At 38.5% G+C, this 19073-nt stretch overlaps 1 protein-coding gene across 4 annotated transcripts in view; it reads left to right on the top strand.

The window, feature by feature from the left end:
• LOC118417529 (dual specificity protein phosphatase 22-like) overlaps positions 1-14578 on the top strand; it is a 28612-nt gene extending 14034 nt beyond the window's left edge. Inside the window, exons 5-10 of one of the 4 annotated variants that reach the window (XM_035823112.1) lie at positions 1258-1302; positions 2425-2454; positions 2870-3041; positions 6606-6679; positions 9736-10704; positions 13672-13834. In XM_035823112.1, the coding sequence (XP_035679005.1) occupies positions 1258-1302; positions 2425-2454; positions 2870-3041; positions 6606-6679; positions 9736-10684 (1270 nt within the window). In that variant the 3' untranslated portion in view covers positions 10685-10704; positions 13672-13834. Of the gene's footprint in view, positions 1-1257; positions 1303-2424; positions 2455-2869; positions 3042-4900; positions 5463-6605; positions 6680-9735; positions 10705-13671; positions 13956-14306 lie in introns of those variants that run through there. The other 3 variants (XM_035823116.1, XM_035823114.1, XM_035823113.1) reach the window with 3 other exon arrangements.
• The last annotated feature ends 4495 nt before the right edge of the window (positions 14579-19073 follow it).

Below are 19073 nucleotides of genomic sequence, written 5' to 3'. Positions count from 1 at the left end.
GTTATATTACTTGTAAGCTTTGTCATTAAGATGCATTAAGCTTTATTGTGATGATGCCGAAATGGCAACTAGTCTCCTCTCATCACCATATGTATCATCTCTAGAGGATGGATGATGTTCCCAAGAATACATTTTATGTAAAAATGAAATACAGTCACTGTAACAATTGTTCATTGCCATTGTTGTCTTCAGTATACTGAAGGTTGGAGTGCCTAATTATGTACTATAGGTTATTAGTGCTAAATTTTCTTATTATTTACACTGTTAACTTCAATGTGACAGTATTGAAAGAAATAGAATAGTCTTTTATCTTGAAATGCAGATCACCCAAGTTAACATCCATTGGCATAATACCGGTCGGTTTACTGCAATTTCTCAAGCAATGCTAATTTGGCAAATGATCAACGCATCATTTTCTCCAGTTACATGTTGCTGTTACAGCTTACCTTTGCCACTTCTTCTGTGTAAATTATTTTGTCTCTCTGGTCCTGCTAAAAACATAATATCGTAATTGGAACACACCGCGGAATTGCACGGAGAACAGGCGCGTGGTTGGAAGGGGGTGCACTATACCAGCCGAACGAAACACGGCACAGTTAACTGCCGCTATGTACCTTTATACATCCTCTGTTGTTCCTTTCTTTCCTGTTAGTAGTTGCACAAAACAAAAATCTGCATGAGCATACAAAAAGTCATGAGAAAATGGGCGTATACTGACAAGAATTTTCATTTAATTTTGGTCCGTCACAACCGCTATGACGTAAAACTTTACTGCTGGCCGTAGCATTAAAAATGGCGGCGTACGTTCAATTTGACCCATTCAGCCGTAGATCCGGGCGATAATGCAACGGTTCCTCACACTTTTACACGAGTTGTAGGTCACCAAAAGAAATTCAAGATTGCTGTTGAATCATGCTCGTCTTGTGCCGTGAGCACATTTGATTATTATCTACAAATCTGGCGATGAACGTGACAGTGTGTTTGTCCCACGACGAGCTCGCCTGCCCCGAAAATGACCTGAAAACTTTTGGCCTTGTTGTCTTCGAATGCATTGTTATCGATGCTTTGTAAATGATGTATTGGACACCTAGATGTCTGAAGTGTGCATACCTCAGAAATAACTATTGTTGCATGTGTAGATCTCTTTAAGTTCCACTATTTTTAATCGACCGGTATAAGGCTTATGACCGGTATTATGCCAATGCATGTTACATCAATGTTGTACTAGATTTACATGTCTGAAATAATATTTTTCAGAACACAGCACTTCAGAAAATCCATCAAATTTATTCATGAGTCAAGGTACGTAATAGTAAAATGTATTGTGTACATTGTATTTAGGCATACGAATATTTAAAGTCACACATAAGTTCATAATATGACTGTGTATGAAGTGTATGGTTTAGTCAAGTTGCTGAACAAATTCAAAAAGCAACCTTTAAATTCATGTTTTTTTTTCTCTGAATTGAATGGTAAGGATGTTTAGAACCAGCAAACTTACACAATTTCTAATGATGCTTTTTGAAGGCCTAGTACAAGGCTTTGTAGAATATTATGTTTTTCCTAAAAAGATCCCCAACTCATTTGTTGATTGCACTAATGAAGATCCTAGTGGCTTACATTTGGATTTGTATCTGCCAGACTGTCTCTAGGACACATCCCTCTGTTTAGGGATGGAAATATGGTTGTCTGGACAGACAAAAAATTCATCCCATCAGTCCCTAAATCTGAGCTTGATGACATCAAATATGTATTTCCAAGCTTAAAATCATGGTATATTCAACAACAAATTCAAAGTTAATCATATGGGCTTTCAAACAGTGAGTATGATGAAAAAATTAAAGCTTGAGACAGCCCTGGTGTCTGCCATCACAAGTCGGCAATTTAGGGACACCAGGTTGATTGGGAAGATGATGGAATTGCTTAGAATCAAACAATGTCTGGTTCAGGACCGTCTCCAGGATCCTTCCATCCGCCCGAGGTGGAAATATTCTTGTTGGGAGGAACATGGATTTTACCCTATCCATCCAAACTCTGAACTTCTTGACATGAACTTGATGAAAAAGTATTTAATTTGTAAGCTTGAAATGACAGATTTAACAACGAAAATTAACATCCATTGGGCTCCTAAGCAATGAGCGAGACAGAAAAAACTTAAAGCTGGAGACAGCCCTGGTCATATTTGCTTGTGTATGATATTTTATGAAAGGCTGCTCTCATTTCTTCTTTGAGTTGATTGAAATTAGTTTGGATTAAAGAGGGTGTGTCTATACATGGCCCAGGGGAAGTAAATTTCCCTCAGGAGTGCTGATTCTCTATGTTAGAGTGTATGCCGACTCATTGAACATTGTCCCACAATGTTGTCCCTCACTGAGTCCAACACATGTATGTTTCAATATTTTTTTTTTTAAATTTCCTCTGCAGACTTGGTGGTGGTGCCTGTTTAATACACTGGTAAGTTTCCATTCAATGGTGCTACAAGTTTAATTGAATTATGTGTAATAGAGTCAGACTTTGATATTGTTTTTGGTTAAGACTAATCAAATAAAGATGCTCACCTGCAAGTTTGGCACTAAAAGATTTTTTTTTTACAAAATTGCAGTTGGTTCTTTCTTATCACTAGTTATTTGTTAGCCAATGCTTTTCTGTCAATAATATTTGTCAATTGTTAGATTAGAAAATAAATGGCGTAACTATCACCAACTCGTGAAACCGTCCAAATGTAAAATATTCTATTTGCTATTTGTTAAAGCTTCATTTCTTATCTTTTGAGAGAGAGAGAGTACAGCTATGTTTTGGTCTGATATAAAATGATATATACCTAGCCTTCCTTGTTTTAATGAGAGTATGTCTCGTCTCTTCCTTTCAGTCTGGCGGGTGTGTCCAGAAGCGTAACCGTAGCAGCAGCGTACGTGATGACAGTGACGAATCTCGGCTGGCGGGACACACTGAAGGCGATACGGCAGGCCCGCGCCGTGGCCAATCCAAACTTCGGCTTCCAACGACAACTACAAGAGTTTGATGCAATGAGGTTATCCGAGGTGGGTAACTTTCATTGATTAGGCCACACCAAGTTGATTTCTTGGTGCACTGTTTTTGAAAAATAAAAATATAGGAAGCGGACCTCATAAAACTAGAGGGTAGGGAGGAAAACTTGAATATGACAGTATTCACTTCATAAAATTTAGTGCACTATGCATAAACTTGGTCCTCGGGCTTTGTTTTCATGATGTTTTTCCAGTTAAACATATTTTCATTTTATTTTTTTAATCTGTGAACCAAATTAGTGTGGCCAGTTATTCAGAAAATAACATTTATTACCGTAACGGTCATATCTGGTAGGGCAACCACCAGGTACAGGCAATGACCTCCAGTCTCAAGCAGATTTTTTACAATTGTACATGCTTTGAAATTAATTTTATCATGATCAGGTTGGTAGAATATATAATATAGGAGAATTCTTTTATACAATCAGTTTGGAAAAGTATGTATAAATTGGTTGCATAAAAGAATTCACCTACTAGTAGTAATTATCCTTTTACAATTACCGGTACTATGTTTATCCTAACCCTGCCCTGAACAGCCACATGTCCTCAGTAACCATTTTTCCTCAGTCCCTTACATGTAAGTAGTTGCTGAATCCAGGTTTGACTGTATATTGATTTACAGTTTTGTATTATATCATATATATATAATATATCTTGCTACTAGACCTTATGCCGCTTTCCTGGACGCTATGCCCAGGGCATGTTTTTGTCTTAGACTAGTATTGTGTAGATTAGATTCTGAAGTAGAATCGCAGATTAGCTTCGATTTCCATGGCTTACTGTTGTTTGTATTATGCTATGTTGGGGCCATTTTTGCCATGATATCTATTGTTTGGGTGAAGTTGTATTCGAGCAAACCCTTTCCCTAATCTGACATATGTTACAGTAGATTATATTTGGTTTCATATAAGTATGACAGCAGGAAGAAATCAAATCATCAATAATACAATTCATTTGCAGCTTATCCTTGACTGTGTGTTCATTGAACCAGGATCCATCCACACTGATTTTGTAACTGTTACATGATTTCAGTCAGTGAATATATGGTCTAGCCTCCATGCTTATGGTTATAAGTTTATATGCTGCTATAAGTAATTTTGGAATGTAAATCCCTTGCCAGTTTTCTTTCTTTACACTCTCTTCTACAACATAATTCCAGATAGAAAACAGTAAATGTCCAGGTAACAAGACAGCAGTTTGAAACAACATTTGTCTATTGTAAGACAATTTCCCCAAATTACAATGCTGATGAACATGTCTACCTGAAGTTTACATGGTGCTATATTCTCCAAAATAGGTTATGTATGAAGCTATAACATGATGTTTTACATTCCTCACCTTTTATAGCTGCTGTAAAACATACACTGTGGACTAGTGACTTTAAGTTGAAAAAGTAATTCTAAACAGAGAGATTGTACTTTGACCTCTTTGCTCTTTGCCTCTTTGCTGCATCTTCTAGAACTGGATGATGAAGACTGGTTGTGTGTGACTGAGTGTTTCACCTCCAAAATTTATATACGTTTGTACATGAACTATAAAATTTCATCTATTCACCGTGTGCTAGACTTTTATAGCTCCAGAACAGTGATCTCCTTAAAAATTCCATTTCCTGAATCCTGGTTACTTGTGGTCATCCGCAGGTCCTAGATGGCTGATGATGGCTGGTTGTGTGTGCCTGTGTTTCAGTTCCCTCTTGGCTTACTTTTGTCTCCAAGCAGAGGTTAGGCTCCAGCTTGTTTGGGATGTCTGTTCAGGCATTTTTATTGGGCTTTCTACTACTTGGAAATCCTAAAAAAACAGAAAGCCCAATAAAAATGTCTCGAAAGATGTCTGAAACAAGTTAAAGCCTAACCTCTACTCAGAGAGTAAAAATACATATAGACGCTGTCCTTGGTGCTGAACCTTTGGCTATACAGTATGTTATACTTTGTCATTGGAAAGTTCTTATTTCTCTTTGAAGAGTAGATTTACTTAACTCAGGGTTGGACAAGTCTATTAGCTGCTGTCCCGGGCAAGCGAAAGTACCAAACTTGCCTGATCAACAAGTAAGATTTTTCCATGAGTGAGATTTTCATACTTGTTACTTTTCACAGTCATGACATCAAGCATTGTTCAACACAGAAAAAGAAAGCCAATGATAAAAGAATTCCATTGGTGGAAGTGAAAATACAGAGAAAAATGTCATTTTAATTTCGGACAAATGAAAAGTTGGTTTGGAAGTGAAAATACATAGAAGAATGTCATAATTTCGGACAAATGAAAAAAGCACTTTCCCGTTCGGACAAGTGAATCTTAAAAAAACTTGTCCAACCCTGTCACTAAGCAACTTTGTATATCCTTACTGTCGTATTTGCTCTCTTCCATCTCTCTTGTGTGCTTGATCCTGGGTCCCAACATGTGATGGCCATCCACCAGGTAACGTACTCTCAGCCATTATATCATTCATTGGTTCTGGACTTATATTTCAATCTCTTAAACTACTTTTTTTCTGAAATTTCCTTTATCATTACCATATCATTGCGGTATTGAACTAAACTTTTTCTAATTGAAAGCATAACACAATGCCTTACTAATGCTCTTTCTGGATTGTGAATTAGACAGCCCTGTAATAAAACTTCTGTGTTTAACACTGCATGCTTGTAGTGTGAGAATGCTACAAACTTAAAACAGTAGTACCAGGCTGCTTTAGTGCAAAGCTCCTCTAGAAAGCTTGATGTTTGGGACTTTGGAAATAAAATCAATGGTCCACGGAAAACTGCTATATTTTAATGATTGTACAATCTCTCTATCCTTAATGAGAATGCTAAAATAAATCATAGAACCTGGCCTCTTTGCTTCAAAGCTCCTGTAAAAATGGGAATATGTCATTTTGAGTTATAAGTAAAGACCCAATTCATTGGACGCTATTTGCTGATTTTTTAATTCCAATATAGTACATGTCATTCGATAAATAGTATAGGTGAAATGAAATATGATTCAAATGCTCCTCCTAGCAGGGTACTTGACAAGTGCAGCTGTCCAAAGTTATACGTTGCTGCAATAAGTTTCATCCCATTTAAATTTATCCCAATCGTCAATTTTGAATCTGAAAAATGTATTTCTAAAATAAAGCCTTCAGATTCGAAAATACTTTAAAAAATAGAAGACAAAAAGTTGCAACAAGGAATTTGTATTTATCCTTCACCTAGATGATTACACTTTTAGAGTCACCATCATTCAAATTTATTTTCAATTCAAATGCCTTTGTTCCTCCAGTATAGTACTCATTATTGTTTTAGGTACATATTGAGATAGATAATTCTGCCGGCCACTAAGTATGAGTTGTTCATATATGGAATGTAAAGCTGCTGCATATTCTGGATCATACCTTTGATAATGCCTTTGCAGCAAAAGCAGCATTTTTTATGATGCCGCACCATGTGCTAATGTCTGCGTCTTTTTGACCATCCCAGCTCACGCCACCGCATTCTAACGAATCCCGATTTCTTCCGTCCATTTGATCACACCTTTTGTCCGATGAATCTTTAACCACTGACTCTATCCCATTTGCACATACAGCTTAGAAAATGGCTGCGCCAAAAGTACCCCCACTCACCTTTCTCAGAAGATGAAGAGGCAGTGAAAGAGCTATTGTAATTAGCCAGTTTTTATTGAACTTTTTGAGTGTTTTATAGATCATGTGTGTTGGGAGAGAGAGAGCCGCCTGTTTTCGTTTCGCTGTTTTGGGCTATTGTCCATTTTTATGTGTACCCATCCTATGTCTTTGTTTCTCCCTTCTCTCTCTCTTTCTTGCAAAGCTGAACCTCCCAGCTGTTATTTTGTGTACCTGTCAATGTTAGTCCTTACATGAACGTATAGGTCACAAAGCCATACACTTGCCAAATCCACCACTGAAAATGTCTGCTTGCAATGTTATTTGTAAAGTTTCACATCACCATAGATGCTAATCGAAAACTGGTGGGACAGAATTTCATAAGAATTTAGCTCAGCTTTGTATTATTTCAACATCTGCCAGGAAATACTCCCCAAACTTTTGTTTAATCCTACATCATCAGAAGCTGAATTGCAAAAATTGTGTGCTCGACTTTTGTTTGACAGTAGACAAAACAGGTACATCAAAACCCCCTCATCAAAAAAATATGACTTGCCTGATCGGGCAAGTGGGTAGGACATACGCTTGCCCGATCATGACTTTCACTTGCCCAGAGGACTTGTCCAGCCCTTCAAGGGCTGACCCGCCCTATAGAAGATGATGTCACACAGTCAAAGTGAAATATCACAAGTCATGTCCGTACTGACGTCATGGCATCTAGATCAACAGCTGGTGCCCCACATACATGTACATGACGTAGTGTCACATGTATGTTTAGTTGCTCCTGCTAATTTGGGGGTTTAGAAAAAAGACACTTCTATTGATAGTCTAATGACATTACCAGACTGTTCTCCTACTAGTAGTGTTCCCTTTGCTGTATTGTGGCAAAGGTCTGGAAACAACAACATAATCAGATGATATCAAGATTTCTGATTTCTGGGAACTTTTGAGACTTTTAAGAAGACTTCTATATTGCATATTAGGTCTTGGTAAAAGCTTTCAATGGATTGCCCCTATCCAGACATGCTTTCAAAGCACTTATGCATTAGTTATAAGAGGTATCTGTGATAAGCTATTGATGTTTCATGTTTGCCTTTTTGCACATTTGTGGAACATCTTTGCATGCATGGGTGATGTCACTCAATATGGCATGGCTGTCCAATGCTCACATATGCATACATTCAAGCCAAGTTTAGCCGAGTTTGAGTGATATGAGTATATTTGACCACCAGCATGCTACATGTAAATGTATTGCAATATCTAAGATGGCACCGTGTGCAAAGATGTTATAAATCTAGCTTTCAATGATAAAAAACTATGTATACCTAGATAGAGTTGGAGATTGCCTTGTGCTGAAATTATATGATATATATTTATTACCTGAGTGTATGAGATCACTGGATGCATGTTATTTGCTGTCATCACCATGACACCCTCATGCACATACGTACATGTACGGCTATGCAACAGTCTCGCAGTTTTTTGCAACATTTTCTTATGGCTGCTCATCATGCTCATCACATGTACATGACTATATTGCACTACTATACGTGGGTTGCGCCTTTGTTCTTTCAGATTTTTGCTCTGACACTTTGTAATAGAGCCACAAAGTGCAGATGTACATGGCATGGCATGGCACTTTCAGTCCTTTGGCTGCACCTGTGGCAGTTAATGTCATATTGAGGTCACCTAAGTTAGCGTCGAATGGCATCCGCTCCAGACCATTGCAACTTAGCTCAGCCTATTGTAAGCCAGGGTTGTAGCCAGCACCTGTCCTTCAGTCCTTTGAAGGAATTATGCAGCTGGGGACTGAAAAAAGTTTTCTCCATTCTGTCCCCAGGGACAGACAAAAATTGATATGTAAAGATATAAAAAAATGAAACCCATGTGTTCTTCCTCACCAAAACAGATGACATTGAACAGCTTAATGAACAAGCAAAATTTGCACCTCAAAATGCAGGAAATAGTGTTTCAGAGGGTCTAGGTTTCAAAATTTTCTGGGACCCAGACCCCCTAGAAATGACGCGCAACACCACGCCATGCCTTCGGTGCTCGATAGGATTCCCATTCAAAATCGAGGGGACTGAAAATGATTTCAGGCTGGCTACAACCCTGTTGTATTAGCTCCTGGCAATTCAACCCTGGACTGCAAAGATAGAGAGTAGTCGGCCCACCCAATAATGAACTCTGAGAACTTGCAATGGCAAGCCTGCAATGCCAATGGACTTTTGCAGAACAATTCCAAGCCATCAAACCTTGGATATATACATACAAGTTCTACTTGATTGCTTAACATGAATTCATGGATATATTGGGAACTTGATTTTCTTCCTCGCTAGACTCATGTTTGTTGTGTTTGACTTTGAATCCTTTTTCTCAATAGTTATATTTTTCCCTTTTCAAAGACATTTACACTCAGGGTATTACTAGAGGGTTATCATACTAGTATCAGACCTCAGGAGACAGATCTGGCAAATAACTACCACTACTGCTCAAATTTGACAGAAAAAAACTTAACTATACATCTACACTCTACCTTGCACATTGATGCACTATATAAGGTACACAAAACTGTATGATTTGGTTTACGTGTTTGTATCATTCTGTGTGGCTCACTGTTGTGTTTGTAATGAAGAACTGCCTGCCAATGTGGTTTCAACCAGGGTTCTAGCTTGTTCATTTTAGCATAACGGGTCACCACGCTAGAATATTTAATTGTGACCAACACACTAAATGCGGACCACTACGCTAATTTTCAATTAGCATACTGCTACTTTGCTAGTATATACATGACTTGTGGAGTAATATCTGACCAAGTATGAAAATGTTGATACGACCCTCCAAATTGACCAAAAACATCCCCCAAATCTTGACAGACTTGAAAGTCCATGATCTAAGAGTACTTACCCTACATTTAAAAAAAAAAGACCTTACCCTGGAAGGACTAATATCGGCTTTCCACGCAATCCCCTTGATTGGTGGTTTTGCTTCCTGGCCATTATATTATGCTAAAATAAAATCCTGACTAGAACCCTGCGGTTTGTGTCATCCTTGTTTGCCTCTTAACCGCTTTTCTCTTCTGTCACTCTCCCAAAGAGACCTGAGCTTGATTGTGAAACCTGCAGAAACGTCGTCAAGTGCTAAAGACAGTCCACGGCCAAAGCACAGCCCAACGTTGGCAAAGAACGCGAAGGCAAAGGACAGCCAAAGTCAAAAACTACGCTCTACGACGGGTAGCGCCATCGACAGCCCTCGTCAAAAGCGTAGCGCGACTGTTTCGGGTGGGATAGGCGAGCCGAGAAGTCCACTGGCAAAAAGGACGAGTGTAGAAAGTCCGTTGAGAAAGCAAAGAACTTCGATCAGCAGTAGCAAATCATCTTCTTCGCAAAGCTCGAAAGATGAAACGAAGGCTCTACAGACAAGTGCAGCATCCACTGCTGGCCATTCGGACTCTCAAAGGGTTAGACAGCATCGACTATCGAGGGAGATCTCCATAGCTAGTAATGCGACAGGGTACGGCAAGGTGCCGTCAGATGTTGGCAGTCCCAGAAAAAAGCGCAGCGCGACTTTTTCAGGTGTCGTAGGAGACACCACGAGGACTCAGAATCCTCAACGAAGGGATGTTCACGCTTCTAAAGCGAAAAACAGCTCTGGACCAAAACACAACGGCAGTCCAAGGAGAGGGCATAATGTAAAACCCAGCACCTCCAAGACTACAGATAACATAGGGGCAGCCTGTACTACACAACCAAGAAGTAGTCCCAAACCGAAGTACGACAAGTCTACTACAGAAAGCCCAGAGAAAAGGCAATGCTTCATTATGAGGATGATCACCGGGTCTAAAAAAGACGATGAAGACGGCGAGGGAATCGCGGAAGACCTGCTGGTTGAGGTGGAGGCTCTGACGTCCCAAGCCAGCGGCGGGAATCCGACCTGCTTCCAGAGGTTTCGAAGCAGCCTGGGATGCTCGGCTGCCTCGGCTCCCGAAGAGGCAAGAGAGGAGAGGAAACCGTTTGAGCAGACAAGCGAAAGTGGAACGACGTAGGAATGCCGATGAGCTTGAGGGTGACTGATTTCTTTATACTCCAGTTGAAATGTATCGTTGGTTGGTTGGTTGGGTCGATGACAGTTAGACATCCAGGTAATGAGATATGTCAAAAAGCAGTTACTCAAGCAACTGGATATGATTTTGGAAACATAAGAGGAACTCTTACATAGGAGGAACTTAGACCTTGTGGTTCCCTGGTTTGCACTTTGAACATTACAGGCCGTAGTAATTAATGTTTCCAAAATCATATCCAGATGCTTGAGTAGCTGCTTTTTGGCATATTGTTGGTTGTTATTATATTATAGTTGTAAGGGTCATGACAAAGGCTGGATGCAATTCTATGACATTTTGCTACAAAAGAAATGCTTTGCCCTCCATATTGTAATCAGTCATACTTAGATTCAGTAACCACTTAATGGACTGAGGAAAATGGTTGCTGAGGACGGTTTGTTGCTCAGGACAGGGTGGGCTTAACTACTATAAATGCATTTAAATGTTTGCTGGAGTTTTATGTTCGCATTTTCTGTAGTGTCCGAGCGCTTATAATAACTCCTTCTCAAACGCAACATTGAACCCCTGCAAACTTAAATGCATTTACAGTATGTTAAAATGGACATGACTGTTTTAAGATGTGGCTTGTGGAAGTGGTTGTCTGTGCCAGGTTGATGCCTAATTAATCAGGTTTGACTGTAGTATCCTTGAATTAGAAACAATGTTGCACATGTACAATGTATGCTGAGTCCTGTGCAAGGACACTGTACAGAACGCGGCATGCTGTCGCCTGCCTGCTTACACACAAATAATGATAGACGTATGCATTTTAACCCGCCAAATGTCATGGCCAGTTTGAGCTGCAGCTTTATAATTGGCCTGTACTGACACTTGGACGGTTAAACTTTTTCAGTTCTGTATTGACAGTTCAACTGTACAGATTGCCATGCCCATGGTATAATGCAGTAACTATACCATTTTGTAGGATGCAAAAAGTTGCATATTTGTTGTGGTGCAGTATTTGCCAGATCTGTCCCTTATCTAAGAGTGTGGCAAGCTTGATGAATGATTGATTAGTTCAATGATTGCAATGGAGAAGCATGCGGGTGGACAAAAGTCATTTTTCTTCCAGCCGAAAGGTACTTTTGTGTCTGCAGCCTTCATGCCTTCATGCCTCTAGGCCATTTCAATGGTCGAGAAGACTTGATTGTGAAAGAGCAGCAACATCGTATCACTGTTACAAAAGAGGAACTTAGACCTTGTGGTTCCTTAATTTGCACTTTTAATACTATGGGCCATAATAATGGATGTTTGAAACTTAACAAGCAGGGTTTCCCTGTTGACCAGAATTATCAGCTTTACTACTTAAACATTAAGAGGCAGATGACATTTTCAGAGAGAAATCTTGCTCTAAGACCAGCTACTAGGAGAAAACTTTCTTCTAAGGCCACACCAATTTAATTTCTTGGTTCACGGATTTTTTCATTAAAAATATGGAGCGAGAGGGCGAAATAAAAATAAAAATAAAAATTGTAAAATGGTTGAGGTAAAGGTAACGGCTAATCCAAAACATAAAGAAAAAAAGTTTTCAGCTTGAAAAAAGTACAAAAACACTATTATTATACAGTAACAGCACCTGTACCCACACTTTAAGGAGCTTATAATATAAAGGCCAATTTGCTACACCAGAAAGTTGGTGAATGGTTTCATTAATGGTGAAAATTTGCCGAGTGATAATTTTTATTTTTATTTTTATTTTTTTCAAAAAATAGGGGCGAGCAAATCCGTGAACCAAGAAATTAAATTGGTGTGGCCTAATTATAAAAAAGTAAGACGTCTGTTGGACGGTTTTTCTGCCATTCACCAAGCTTGTAATATGGGCTTATAGCGACAGCACTGATCTAATTAGACTCATTTCCCAGACAAATTCATGATTTTTTGCAATAAGGCACATAATCAATGATCACCCCAGGGGCCCAGGCATCAGAGAAACTGCTCATATTGAATATGGCAAATCAGCGCTCCCGGCAAAAATAAACGTCAGCGCTTTGAAGACGTCTACAAAGGAGGCACGATCTGATGACAAATCAGTGCAGAGATACTACAGAGCTTGACAAATTAGGAGAGATCAGCTGACATAGAGAGATACAATAGTCAGTCATGTAAATCAGGGCTGTCTGCAGCTTTAATTTCTTTCTGTCTTTGTTTTTGTTTGTTTATTTTCAAACGCCTGGGTGGCCTATTCATTTTAGAGAAACTGGCTTTCAATAGGGCCCAGTATTTACATACAAGGAAATAAATTTAAAGCATATCACAAAGAAAATAAATAGACATACATTTCGAAACATATAAATATACAAATGAAACTAATTGTTTAGTCTAGGAGCCGATATTGTTGATTTTTGTTCTTAAATCTGTTGTTTCATCAGTTTTTGTCATGGAGTTTAAACTTTTAGGACGGATTGGGTCACCATGGAATTATTTTCTGTCCCACGACGGAAGGACGGGTCCTGGAGACAGTCCTGATGTAGATGTAACATCGCCTTTCCTTTGCAGTGTGACCAGGTGCTGATGTATGCACAGTTTCATGTATACATCTCACATAGGGGTGGGTACTAGTACCAATACGGTGTACCAGTATATATACAAAACCGTTTTTGCTTATTTGAGAGTAGAGTTGAGTATATAGTCATTTCTACCAAGGTTTACAACCAGTAGACATAGGCAGTTAGCCTTGTAAGATTTTAAAATGCCAGTGGGAGTAGAATACTCCACAAAACATATTTCTTTGTAGCTAAATGGAGCATTGTTTTGAATACTGAATCAGGTTCAGGTCCAGACCCGGGTCTGATCCTCTGGATCTGAACCGGACCTGGACCTGAATTTTCTGTACCAGTACCCACCCCTAATCTCATAAATTCTATCGGACATTTAAAAAGAGCGACTCCCCTAACATCAGCAGGAAGACTAACCCTGTATATATCCTTCCGCAGGAGAGGGCGTGGCTGAGGCACACCTACCCCGACTCCCCGTTCCAGAGCGACGCGGAAGCGATCGGCCAGCTGCTGCAGACGTACGTGGAGGCTCACGTGAAGAACCCGTACTGCGAGGATGACCTTTACCCCTTCCCTCACGACGCCTACAGTTTTAAAGGGAAGCACAAAGAGAAGAAAACAGAAGAGAAGGAGGAGGAGAAAAAGGAAGAGAAAAAGGAAGAGCAAGATGACTCTGGACAATCCTGACAAAACATCTCAGCAACTACAGATTAGTGTTACAGATTCTGTGAATAAAGGGGTTACCTGGAATTGACTCAAAAAGAAAAAAAAGGAGGAACTGCTTCAGGAGAAAAAAGAAGAGGAAGATGACTCCTGGCCATCCTGACAAAGCATCTAAACAACAAGTAAAAATTAGTGTTACAGATTTCTGTGAATAAAGAGGTTACCTGGAAGTCTTCTTCATTTAGTTGTTCAAAAAGCAGAGACATTGTCTAATGGCAGCAATGCCTACAGCTTTAAAGGGAAACACAAAGAGAAGAAAACAGAAGAGAGGGAGGAGAAAAAAGAGGAGAAAAAAGAAGAGCAAGATGACTCTGGACCATCCTGACAAAACATCTGAACAACAACTACAAATTAGTGTTACAGATTTCTGTGAATAAAGAGGTTACCTGGAAGTCTTGTTCATTAGTTATTCAAAAAGCAGAGACATTGTCTGATGCCTACAGTTCCAAAGGGAAGCACAAAGAGAAGAAAACAGAGGAGGAGAAAGAGGAGAACAAAGAGAAAAAAGAAGAGCAAGATGACTCTGGACCATCCTGACAAAACAACAAGTACAAATTAGTGTCACAGATTTCTGTGAATAATGGGGTTACCTGGAATTGACTCAAAAGAAAGAAAGGAGGAGGAGGAGAAAAAAGAAGAGCAAGATGACTCTGGACCATCCTGACAAAACATCTGAACAACATGTTGAAATTAGTGTTACAGATTTCTGTGAATAAAGGGGTTACCTGGAATTTAATCAAAAAGCACTTTGTTAGAGGGAGTATCTTTGATATTAACTGGATGTCTAATCTTTATTGACACATTCTGGTACTTTGTTTTTTTAAGTTTTTTTTGGACTTCGAAAATAGTTGCAAAATACTTTAATTTCAGTGTATGATTCACTCTGTGACATTGCTGTGCTGTATTTTCAATGCTCAAAATCATTACCAAAGTTTTGTATTCCATCAGTGTGTATAATATAGTGATTATTGAAGTATAATAAGGTATCAGGTTAAAGTCGAGAAGATATTTCAGGTAAGACTTGATTCCACTGGTGTTTTGGTTAGGTGTAGTTTGAGGGAGACTGTTTAATATGTAACCTGCGTACCATCCGATTAGTGTTAGGGGCTGTGACTATTCCTCGCATATTTAAACCCGAATAGGAAGCGTGAAGGAAGCCTGAAAGAAACGTTATCGGATCTCAGTCTTCAAGTACCCAGAGTACCTCTTTATTCACAGAAACAAACAGTTTTGATACTACCAACCTTTCTACATGTTGTACCGTTTTGTATGGCAATAGTGCGGTGTCATCTCTGATGATTGACAGATCTGATGTGACAGCAGGACAAGAGCAGTAGCCTTGATGGCGAAATCTTTGAACTAACGCACAACTTTCTCAGGGTGAAATCCTTGTAAAGCTACCAGACTTTGGATATACCTTTTGATAGGTAAAGGCTAGATCTTCTGTTTCTTCTCTTGGGGTTAATTTGAGATTGGTAGGGCCTAACTTTCAAATTGGTGAAATGATGCTGAAAATGTAAATGAAATTGTTTTCTATGAAAAAAATGACTAAATTGGTGCTCCCCTGGTCTGCAGTTTGACATTCAATTTTTGAAATTTGAGAATGGACAAAAGAAAATTGTGTAATTTGAAAACTTGGTGAAATGTAGGACTGGTAAATTCTATATTATACTTTGTATTATACAGAACTTTTCAACACAGGTTATTTGATGGAAAACCTTTGAATACTTATTGTCATCATGTCATGCATAAAAATACTATAAAGTTACAGACACAAGAATGTGATATATACTGTATATAGCATATGCGACCATCCTTTATCAAGAAAAGGTAACTTCTTGTTTACGGAAAAGCGAAGAAATGAAATTGAGCTGACAGATCTTAACAAGAACAGACTTCTGAAATAGATTTGCATAGAAATTTATAAGGATGTTAACACGTTTTTTTTATATAGTTCTCGATAAATAATAAGTGTGCCTTTCTTCTGCAATACTTTGTAGTCAGGGTTCAATACTGCTGCTGAAACTCATGGAAACGCCCAACAAAAACAGCAACTGATGAAGGTCACACGTCATGATTTCTCAAGGTCAGGGCTACTGCTGTATGTGCTGTTTCAAAACTTTTAGGTAAAACAAAAATGTACATACGAAAATAATTTCATCAGGATGGTAGAATATAGGATATATGAGAATTCTTGTACACAACCAAAATTAAACTTGCTTACGTTTCGGTGTCTATCAGAGACTTTCCTCAGAGCTTCTGACTGGAGTCATAGACAGGGAAGACAACAGACCACTCGGGTGGATTAAAGGATAATCTTCTCGTCGCAAAAGCGCCACCTATGCATCGGCTACATATAGCGACGAGAAGCAGAACTCCAGTCAGAAGCTCTGAGGAAGGTGTCTGATAGACACCGAAAAACGTAAGCAAGTAAGTTTAATTTTGGTTGTGTACAAGAATTCTCATATATCCAAAAATGTAGCACATACTTGTAAGTCATACACATTGATAACTATTGAGGGAGACTATAAAAATTGCAGGAATCGTGTAGAAATATGGGTGAATTTTTTAACCAAATTTGAAGTGATTTAGACAAAAGACTCTTGACTACATGTAGGTATGAAGGTGAGATTTTGTTAATGAGAATAAGTGGATATTTTGCAATGCAATAAATTAGCACTAACTCAGGTCCTGTAATGTACAGCCACAGCAATGTTAGCTTTTACACTATATCTTATTACCTGGATGTCTGACCTTCATCAACGTAATATTTACAATATCATTAATCTAATTACATTTATTAAGTGATTGTAACAACCAATGTGAAACCTTGCATACTATGTCATATACTTGACTTGCAACCTTCAATATACAGTAGAAGCCAGTTAATTGCACATTCAACGGATTATCGCACTCTTCTGCTTAATGCACTAAATCCCAAACCGGTGCGTCCAGCTGGATAACTTTGCATTATTGCACCATCCGGATAATTGCACAAAATTCACTGGCAAATAGGCCGTGCAATTAAGCGGCTTCTACTGTACAATGTATCTAATTGTACCGTGTAAGATTAGAACAAAATTTCTTCATATGACAGTTGTTTACCTGTGATAAACTCCTTCTAAAACTGGCTTACAGTATATTGTTGACAAAACGAATGGACAATAGTACTTGAAAAAGGACCACCTACGTACTATACACGTCAGCCTCAGAGCTTCATATGTCTTGTTTTGTTACTTACAGCTGGTGCTTAATGTAATACAGTTGTAACAAGGATATGAAGTCCACATCAAGCATGTTAGCATGGACTTGTTTTGCAGCAATTATCTCGCAAAGCTCAGTCATGCAGTAGACACATACTGGGACACTTTTCTATTCTGAGTTTAATGTGTAACTGAAGGACACACATTTGAAACCCAATGGAAACATAGCTAATATCCATGACCAATTGCTCCACCCACAGACACTGAAGGACCTGCCAGCCTGCTGTCTGCTATGCTCTCCTCCTAGGAGTGATTGACCATGAAACTCATGATAAACACATTGGAATCACAGTCTCTAATTGGCCATAAGGAAAGCTTTCGGATGTATATCCTCCAAAGCAAACATTTAGGAACCCTCTGACTAGGAAAAAAGGGAAGATACACACAGGGAGTATCTCCTCTTCTGCAGGGTGTGTTTCTCCAGTGTTTCCCCAGAGTTTCTACTAATGAACTGTGCTTTGGAAGGGAATTATCTTATAATCAAAGATAAACTCATAGTATTTTCCAGTGAATTTTAAGATTTAGAAAGAGTCAGGCAACTTAGGGTTTTCAATTGAGTAATTCTTCTACAACCTTTATTTGAGATGCAATGAACAGTCACAATATTTAGATGATCATGCTCTTGCTGCTTGTAGTTTTCTCTTTTATATGGAGAATATGTAATCCTCTGTGCAATATTGTAACCAGGATATCTACAATATGTGGGCATTTGTATAAGGAAAAGCCAATTGTACAATCACTTTATATGGTGCATTGCATAATGATTGTTAGTTAAGTTGGGGAAATAGTACTGCTGTGCCAAAGTACTGTGTGCAATGGATGGCACATAAAATGCTTTTAGTGGGGCAAGGGATGCGTATAATTATTACAGACTTTTTACATTTGCAAGGTATGGTTTCTTACACTATGCTTTTGTCACTTCCCTAAAGAGACCCTTATCTTGATTGTGAAACCTTCAAATACTTCTACTGATCTTTGACCAATGAATAAACTTGCTTTTATACATCGCATCATACCGTATCTGTAGCAGTTACATGGTTTCGATTAGAAGTAGAGAGGGGGTGTCAGTTTTAAAGTAGCCAGCCTCTACCAGGCTCCTCATGACATGTCATCGGAAAATAGTGAAAATTGGTAAAATACAATTGTATACAGATCTTTATACACACACACACACGCACACAAATACCTAGCAGAAAGGCAAGAAATGAAGCTCAGAAAAAAAATAACATACAACATTTTTTTGTGACCTCACTTTTTATTCCCCACCATATCATTGACAAATACTTTATGGGTAATACTGTATGCGTGCATTTGCGTACGTACGTGTGTACGCGTGTCTTTACTGTAACTGTTCTCTTAATGTGGATTTTCTTCAAAATTTGAATTTGATGATGATGTTTAACCCTTTATTATCATGCATGTATGGAATAACCCATACCAATGAAAAGCAATGTTTAAATTCTGTATTATCATGCATGTATGGAATAACCCATACCTAATGAAAAACAATGTCTTATTCTGTATTATCATGCATGTATGGAATAACCCATACCAATGAAAAACAATGTCTAATTCTGTATTATCATGCATGTATGGAATAACCCATACCTAATGAAAAACAATGTCTAATTCTGTATTATCATGCATGTATGGAATAATCCATACCTAATGAAAAACAATGTTTAATTCTGTATTATCATGCATGTATGGACTAACCCATACCTAATGAAAAACAATTTTTAATTCTGTGTCATCATGCATTAATGGTATAACTATACACCAAACTATTTGTTCAGGACAGAAATTAAGACATAGAGATTATATTTTGTTACACATAATATATCATATTATATG

This window comes from Branchiostoma floridae, chromosome 6, assembly GCF_000003815.2.
Source record: "Branchiostoma floridae strain S238N-H82 chromosome 6, Bfl_VNyyK, whole genome shotgun sequence".
Taxonomy (NCBI): domain Eukaryota; kingdom Metazoa; phylum Chordata; class Leptocardii; order Amphioxiformes; family Branchiostomatidae; genus Branchiostoma; species Branchiostoma floridae.
This window is presented reverse-complemented; position numbering and strand designations above follow the sequence as displayed.